Source organism: Pongo pygmaeus, chromosome 4 (genome assembly GCF_028885625.2).
Source record: "Pongo pygmaeus isolate AG05252 chromosome 4, NHGRI_mPonPyg2-v2.0_pri, whole genome shotgun sequence".
Taxonomy (NCBI): domain Eukaryota; kingdom Metazoa; phylum Chordata; class Mammalia; order Primates; family Hominidae; genus Pongo; species Pongo pygmaeus.
In genome coordinates, this window is record NC_072377.2 from 153,071,939 (window position 1) to 153,080,718 (window position 8,780).

At 37.2% G+C, this 8,780-nt stretch overlaps 1 protein-coding gene across 4 annotated transcripts in view; it reads left to right on the forward strand.

Annotated features, from left to right (window-relative positions):
- Positions 1-5,595, forward strand: part of SPINK7 (serine peptidase inhibitor Kazal type 7) — a 31,563-nt gene extending 25,968 nt beyond the window's left edge. The window contains exons 1-4 of one of the 4 annotated variants that reach the window (XM_054487927.1): positions 2,101-2,222; positions 3,051-3,076; positions 3,781-3,905; positions 5,314-5,591. In XM_054487927.1, coding sequence (XP_054343902.1) covers positions 2,162-2,222; positions 3,051-3,076; positions 3,781-3,905; positions 5,314-5,359 — 258 coding nt within the window. In that variant the 5' untranslated portion in view covers positions 2,101-2,161 and the 3' untranslated portion in view covers positions 5,360-5,591. Of the gene's footprint in view, positions 1-2,100; positions 2,223-3,050; positions 3,077-3,780; positions 3,906-5,313 lie in introns of those variants that run through there. The other 3 variants (XM_054487929.1, XM_054487928.1, XM_054487930.1) reach the window with 3 other exon arrangements.
- Positions 5,596-8,780: the final 3,185 nt, after the last annotated feature.

The window sequence follows — 8,780 nt, forward strand, 5'->3', positions numbered from 1 at the left end:
TTGTTATAGGAATACAGTATATAATACATGTAACATACAAAACATGTGTTCATTAACTGTTTATGTTATTAATAAGGTCAACAGTAGACTATTAATAGTTAAATTATTGAGAAATTGAAAATTGTATGTTAATTTTTCAACTGTGGTGGTGTCGGCACCCCTGGACCCCATGTTGTTCAAGAGTTGACTGTATAATGTGTGTGTGTGAGAGAGTGTGTGTCTGTAAAATCTAACACTCAAAACAACCTATGAGATAAATATTATTTCTATCATAAGGATGAAGACACTAAAGTATCAGATGTTAACATAAATACTAAAAAACACACAGTCAACATTTTTTAGAACAAAGATTCTAAATGAGATCTACTCAATGCCCATGCTCTTAACTACTAGATTACATTGCCTCCCAAACAGATATAGGAGTAAAATATTAGGAGATTATGAAATATCATTTATTAGTCACTTAATATGTCTTGTAGATGCTAGTTTTAGAATGTACTAAAATAAACCTGCCAAGCAGTAAACTAGTGGGACAGTCTACTGCCTTCCCCCAGGTCTTCATACATATGTCCTTAAACTCAATAGGCAAACTGCAGCTATTTGGACAGTTGTGCATGGACAATACAGTTTACAATCTAATGTCAGCAACTCATAGCATTAACTTTTGGTTTGTCAATAATAATAACAATCACAATAATATTATTAAATGCACTATGCTTTAGAGCAGACTTTTATGTATATGATTCCAATTATGTGAACTTTGTTGTGGCTAACAACAGGCCCTCCGACTGGGATGAAACTCAGTCTCTGGGATGGTCTCTGCTGTTTGCCAACTATTCTAGTTCTTCATCCTACCTTCAGGTCAGGAACAGGTCAGGACAAGGTAAGACTGTGTATTAATCTGTTTTCAAGCTGCTGATAAAGACATACCCAAGACTGGGTAATTTATAAAGAAAAAGAGATTTAATGGGCTCACAGTTCCACATGGCTGAAGAGGCCTCACAATCATGGCAGAAAGTGAATGGCATGTCTTACATGGCAGCAGGCAAGAGAGAATGAGAGCCAAGTGCAAGGGGAAACCCCTTATAAAACCATCAGATCTCGTGAGACTTATTCACTTCCATGAGAACAGTATGGGGAAACCACCTCCATGATTCAATTATCTCCCACCAGGTCCCTCCCACAACATATGGGAATTACAATTCAAGATGGGATTTGGGTGGAGACACAGCTAAACCATATCAGATTGATCGCACTCACTCCATACATAACAAAGAATGTGATGGCCACAAGACCATGAGAGGAAGTGACAGCAGTATTGCTCTGGGCTTCAAGTTTTAATTGCTAAAATGAGAACTCCTTGAGAACCAACTCCACTTCACCTTGACTACAGTATTCCAAATAGTGATGACTCTGCCCACTTGGCATCCACAGTGAAGGCAATGTAGCATGATCAGCTGACTACCATACAAGTGTAGCTTGAGTAAGAAACGAAGTTTTGTTTTAATTCACAGAAATCTTGTGGTTACATGTTATCACAACATAACCAAGCCTTTTGGATTGATAAAGGCTCACAGAATATAACGACTTATCCAAGATTATACAGGTAGAAAATATCAGAAGTATTATGTTAGTGCTTTTCTCCATACCTCATAAATGCTAATGTCAGTGTTCCTTCCATTAGGTCCCAGTTTGCTTCATTGGTTCATTACCTCAAAAATAAACAATATTTCCCCAGGTGCCAAGATATAAACATAGGTGTAATCAGTCTAATCTGGGTTTAATAGATTCCAGTTTTGTAAAATAAAGGAGGTTTGAGATTTTCACTTATTTCATAAGTAAGTCAAGAAGCTCATACTTAGTCCCTTCTAGTTCATGATGTTTAGAATTCTTAACAGTCCCACCTTTGGGGAAGATAGAAAATACCTCTTACCTCAAATAATCAAATCATTGGTCAGATAAGAAGCAGCAATTCAGTAACAAGGACTGTAACACAGCCCAGGGTGTGGCACTATGCTTTGAGATCCTCTGGATGACCTCACAGGAAAGGTGGAGAAACCAAGCCTTGCATATATATAAACATGACCCCTTTCCTGGGATATGGTCGATGCAGCTGTAGTGACAATCTCAGAGCAGCTTCTGCACCACAGCCATTTCCAGCATGAAGATCACTGGGGGTCTCCTTCTGCTCTGTACAGTGGTCTATTTCTGCAGCAGCTCAGGTAAGTTAAGGTCAGACAGTGCCCTATATAGCCATTAAGATTGTTTTCACAAATAATCCCTCCTGGGATGTGAGCATTTCAGAAACATCTGGTTGTAAGAATTTAAAGTGTACTGGTTTGTAGTAGGATCTTATGTTCCATCTGGAGTTTGACAGACTTGAGTCCAATGTCTTCACTTTCAAGGATTCTTATTTGCATCCATAGAACAAAAAATGATCTAATTTCTCTGTAAGTCTTCCATTTCTATGTTCATATGGACATTGAAGTTGTCAGTGCTATTAGATATACCACTTCTTAGTGCAAAGATACAGAAAAACTTCGATGTCTTCCCAAATCAGTTTGGAGGGATTAAAATAAAACACAAGTCTCAAAAAGCCAAGGGTCAACAATTAGACTTTTATACTGTGAAAAATTAATTAAAGTGTTTCCAGCCCCATAAAGACATTCCATTGCATTTCTTTATGTCAATTGGGAAGGAAAGGATATCAGAGATGATCCTTCAGGCTCTTAGGAGTGATGTTTTTAATACGTCTTATTGCTACCTGTCTTTGGCCATTATCAAAAACACTATGAGGTTCAGAAAACATCCCGTGATCAATAAATAAAGGAAATTTTGATAATTCTCTTGCCTAAACCAAGGGTTAACCTAACCCATTGGCCATTCAACTTCCTCAGCAAACAACTAGGATTTTGCATAAGGATGGACAGTGTGCTGAATCTCATTGCTAAAGGAAATGTAGAGTAATTATATAGGATGAAACTTATATTAATTAATGAGATTTAAAGTTTGCTTTATTTTTAACATTTTCATCTGTATCTCTTTTTCAGAAGCTGCTAGTCTGTCTCCAAAAAAAGTAAGTATGTTGAATAACATTTTAACGTCAATAACTATTGACTGTCATTTAGTCAACATATATGTAGGATAAATTCAGTATGTTTAGGGGGATTCGAGATGGCAGCAAACACACGTGGAGAAATAGTATCTGTTCTCCAGAAGGCAACTGAAGAAATATGACATACATATAAACAACCATATTTTAAAAATGTTTTTTAAATATTCCAGAGTTAAAGAAGGGAGAACTGCCTTCCAGCTGAGAGGCTGGTGATGTTTTCATAAAAGGCATAACGTGTAAAAGGCAGAGCAAAAGTACCCTGATAAATTGCAGAGGCTCTGGATTCAAATCCTAACTCTACTACTTACCAGCACTTATCTTCAACAAGTTATCTCTATTTCTAAGCTTTAATTTCCACATTTGTAAAGAGAGGTAATAGTAGCATTTACTCTAGTTGTTCTGAAGATTAAACAAGAAAATTCATGTAAGATTTAAGTTTAACGCCCAGCCCAGAAATGCCCAGCAATTGTTAACTGAGTGTAGCAGAAAAAAACAGAATACTGGTAGTGCTAGTATTTGTCATACTGATAACACTAGTACTTAAAGAAGTGGCCAAGCAACATCTGAATATCTGAGCTGGGACTTCCAGCCCTTGTAGTGTATCTAATAGCGGCCTAGCTTGGGGTCTGGGAGAAAAACAGGACATTTGCTTGTGTATGACACAGGTGGACTGCAGCATTTACAAGAAGTATCCAGTGGTGGCCATCCCCTGCCCCATCACATACCTGCCAGTTTGTGGTTCTGACTACATCACTTATGGGAATGAATGTCACTTGTGTACCGAGAGCTTGTGAGTACCTCATAAGAAGAAAATGAGATCTGGAGCCAGTGCTCTCTACTACAAACGCTTCTACTTTCCAGGATCCAGCTTAAATCTCTATAAGCTGTAATTTATAATTATTCCCACCCAGAACAGCAGGTGGGGATAGAAAACCGACTGTTGCACAATCAGACAGGGTAGAGTCACCTGCTTTGCCAGCTTGGACTAGTCCCATCCCATCACAGAACCTCCAGTTCCTGTCTGTCAATTGTGAGAATCCAGTAAGACTGTGAATTCTCAAACTGCTGTCCCCAGAGCACAGAGGTTCTATAGAGGCAAGTCAGGAGTCGCCATTAGGGTTAAAGGGACCATTTGGGGTAGTTTACAACATAAAGTTCAGCTTTGACTATTTTAAGTAGTGGAGTGCCATACAATATCATGTTTGAAGAAAGGGCCCTGAATCCCCACCCCCCAAAAATAATTGAAAACTACTACACTACCTGACTTAGATTCTAAGATACTTAACATTCTCACTGAAGCTTGATTCTTAGACAAAGTGTCCCTAGAGGTTATCTTCAAATTCCTAGAGGCTCCAAGTATCTGTAGCTTTAAGGGAGAATAAGGCTACAAAAATGATTGCTTTTCCTTTATCTAAAATAAGGGATGCAAGCTGTCAGTATTTGGACCAGAATACCACGGACATGTTTTGTTTAGGTATTTTGTTTGGCCCACAAAATGTTTTTGCAGAAATGTAGCTAGGCAGATGTCACTTCTTTGGTACAAGACATGCAAATTGCACTTAACTGTCTCATACCGAGTCCGCTGTGATCATCGTTAACTCTTTTAGGCCACTGGATTTTAGACACTTAGATCTTGCGTTTTCATCTTTGTGATTATCTTAACAAGTGAGAACAACAAGCCCTGAGCCCAAAAGGACATATCTACGTATTTATTCCTATTTGGGAGGTTTTATTTCACAAAAGGGAAAATTCTGTAACATAGGCAGACTGGGAAACTAGCCCTTGGCCAGGAAACTAGCTGTTTTCAAGGGACACTGGAGGGAAACATGATGAAAGTCCTCCTCACTAATGCAGGATCCAGCTTTGTCAAAGGACTTGCTGACCAGGAAAAGCTGAGAGATAGGCCCTCTCAATTTTGTCAGAGTACTCTTTCTTTGTTGTTTTAAGACACTGGGTGGTCAGCGGGGATCTGGAATCAGAGGAGGCAGCAGAGGGGTGGAATTATCACCGGACTAGGGAAATTCTGCTCTTTCCTCTGTCAGAATGTGCTTTGGCAAGGTCATTCATTTTCTGAGACTCAGTTTCCTTATCTGTAAAATGAGGTGCTGCCTCATAATCTCTATAGTTCCTTTCAGCACTAACATTACATAAAATTTCCTCTTGTGCTAATGAATCTTGTGAACTGTGTCTTCCCTTAGGAAAAGTAATGGAAGAGTTCAGTTTCTTCACGATGGAAGTTGCTAAATTCTCCATGGACATAGAGAGAAAGGAATGATATTCTCATCATCACCTTCATCGTCCCAGTCTCTGACTGAGTTTCTTTCAGTTTTACTGATGTTCTGGGTGGGGGACAGAGCCAGATTCAGAGTCATCTTGATTGAATGGAGAAAGTTTCTGTACTACCCCTACAAATGCATGCCTCACTGACAGACTAGTATTTTTTTAACACATCAATAAAAAAATAATCTCCCAGAAAGTTTATCTTTGCTTCTGTTTGTGTTTGTTTCTTAGATCGGGGTATAAAACAACACAATTATAAAAGAAAATTGAAAAACACACAAGTCTTGTTGTTTAGGAAAAACTTTTACACAAAGAATCCCAATCAGCTTCCAAGAAACACATGCACACCACACACACAAACACACACACACACACACGATACACAGACATACACACACACAAATGCCAGTGAACACCACACCTTCTCCTGGAGTCTTTATCCACTAGAGAAAAGCCTTTGTACCATACTGTTGCTTTACGTTGGTCTCCTTTTTTAAAAGATCCCTAAAAGAGAACCTCTCTTGCTCCAAGAAGTCACTTCTAGAAGGGAAGTTTTTCTTCCTATTCCTTTCCAGAAACACACCACAATTTCTCATAGGCCAGCTCTTCTAGGGTACTGATGGGAAAGCCACTGCTTCAACAGGAAGCATGTCCATTGTTGTAGAGATCTGATTGTTGAGATGTTCTACTTGTCTAGAATTGAAGACTACATTCATGAGGCTATCAACCATCAGCGCCAGTGAGACTATATAATAAAGAAGTTCACCCTTTGTGCCAATTAACAGACTTTTCATTATTAAAAATGAATATTCTGTCTCCATTGAAATTTATTTTCTCCAGGATAAAAATCTCTGGTTAATTCAACCCTTTTTTCTCAAGTGTTATTTCCCTTATAATATTTCTATCCTGGACCATACTCCTTGGATCTGTTACAATTAGGCATTGTCCATCTTAAAATATGTCGGTATGTTGTCCAAAAATAGACTAATCACCGAAATTTTTTTTGTCCGACAGATACAGAGAAATTAAAACTACCACCTCTCTACTAAACCTTCCCTTCTATTAATGCAGCTGAATACACCAAGGATCATGTTTATAATATAGAAACATCATTAGAATAAAATCTGACGTTTGCAAATACCAGGCTTGCTGCATAAGAATAATGAGGAATGAACTAAAATAAAGATGTCAGGACTCCACCCTACAAATTATCAACAGAACTGAAGAAAGCCCTAAACAATCTAATTTTTTTTAATTGGGATACATTCAGAATTAGAAAATTCAGAGATAGATGTCTGACCCAGCTCAATACAAGAGGGTCCTGGCTGAAAGCAACATCACTACTGCATGAGATTAACAGGAAATATCTCTTAGAGAAGGTGAAATTTCATTTGAGCCCAGTGTGGCAGAACTGTGGTTATTCACCAGAGTCCTTCCTGGCAAGTGAGAATGGAACCCAACCTCTACTTCTCTTACTAATTGGCTCATAACAACTCACCCTCTCCCAGCAGCCTCTGTGCAGATCCATGCAAATAGGTCTATTTGGACGATAATTTAGCCAGAACATTCACTCAACACAGTATCCACAGCAAAGAAACAGTCTTCTCCAAGTTGTTGGTCACATCCTGCTTGTCCTCATTCTGGTATTTTGGTTTTCCTCTGGTAAGCATCTGGTTATTAATGAGCACTCCCTCTCTGTCATCCATAAAGGACAATACTTAGGGGAAAAAATGGTAAGTGCTAAATCACATCACAAAATTGTCTGATGGAAAATGGAAAATAGTTCTTACATTGACTACAAATTTTAAAAACTTCTTGTCTGCAAATAATTTTAAACAGCAAATTTTGATCCTTATCTTTTTCACTGTTTTCTTCTTTTTTAGATATTCTTAGTGAGACCAAACATTAGTTTGAGTCTGTATATGATTTATCAAGTTTTGTAAAAGTTGTTTTAAAGCTATTGCATTCATTTAAATTTTTAAATCTTGTTTTCAAACAGAATTTTATCATTTTAAAACATTTTAATAAGAATTTCTTAATTTTATTCTCTGTGATAGGCTGGACTAGTGCAATTTTTTTTTTTTTTTTTTTTTTTTTAACAAATGAGGGAAATTAAGCTAGAAAGCATAGGTGGGGACCTAGGATTAAATGCCATATATTCTAATTCCAAGTCCAAGTCCAATCCTCTTTTCATTATGCCACCCTGATTTTCAACATCAGTATGGTATCATTGACTTAAAATCTAGGGAAAATAAGTTATAACTAAAATATCTTTACATTATGTCTAACATATGACCTGTACGAGCAAAAATCAGTTTTGAGAAAGAATCAACAAAGCTGAGATCTCCCCAAGTCATTACTTACCCACAAAGAAAAGCATTAATTATTTCCCAATGAATAAATAATTGCAAGAAATAGTTTGCAGTAATCAATTTGTATGAGTAAAAATAAAGATATTTTATATTGAGTATTTCCTCACAATGACCTTATACTATTCAAAAGCCCTAGCAATTTTTTTTGTCTAACTTTCAAATAATCTAAGATAATGATGGCTAACACTTGTTTTACACTAGAACTTGTGAAATATGTTTTATGTTTGTTATTTCATTTATTTCTCTCAATTATACTATGAGAAATTTCCTGTTATCCACTGAGATTTGGCAAGAAGGAATTTATACAAAACCACAAAGTTAGTTAGCATTTTTGCCTTGATGATTTGACTTTATACCCCATATGTTTAATCACTATAGTCTACAGCCTGTGTACATGAAAGCTTGCAGGTAAATTGTAATAGATATATTGATATGACACAGGTATACTCTGTAATAGATACATTGATCATGACACAGGTATACTCCGACACTGGGAGCTCATCTTTACCCTTGTGTGTGGTACACATAGAAAGACTTATGTCAATCCCTGCCAACTGTACATGAAGATCAGGTAAAGATATCAATGGAACCATGATATAGAATGTGCACAAAATATACATCTTCACTTTAATAATTCCTCATTGTCAGGAATGGAAGAGAGCCAGTCAACATCCTCATTTTATGGATGGAAACACTGAGCTCCAAAAGCTGAAAATGCTTCATTGCTTATGTGGAAGACCAAGAGAAGAACCCAGGTCTGCTTACTCCCAATCAATTCAGGGACCAAATACTATTTCCAGAGTTTTATCCACTATAGCTTATGATCCCTGAAAATCAAATTCCTTCTACTATGATATGACCTAGTACGTATATCTATAAAGCACTTTATAGTTTACAAAACACTTTCATAGCCCAGTTGTAGGGCTGTAAGTGGCAGACGGGTCTACTGGCTCAGGGTCTAAATAACGTTTGTTCTGCAGACTTAGATAAGAAAGCTAAGGAAACATCTAGCT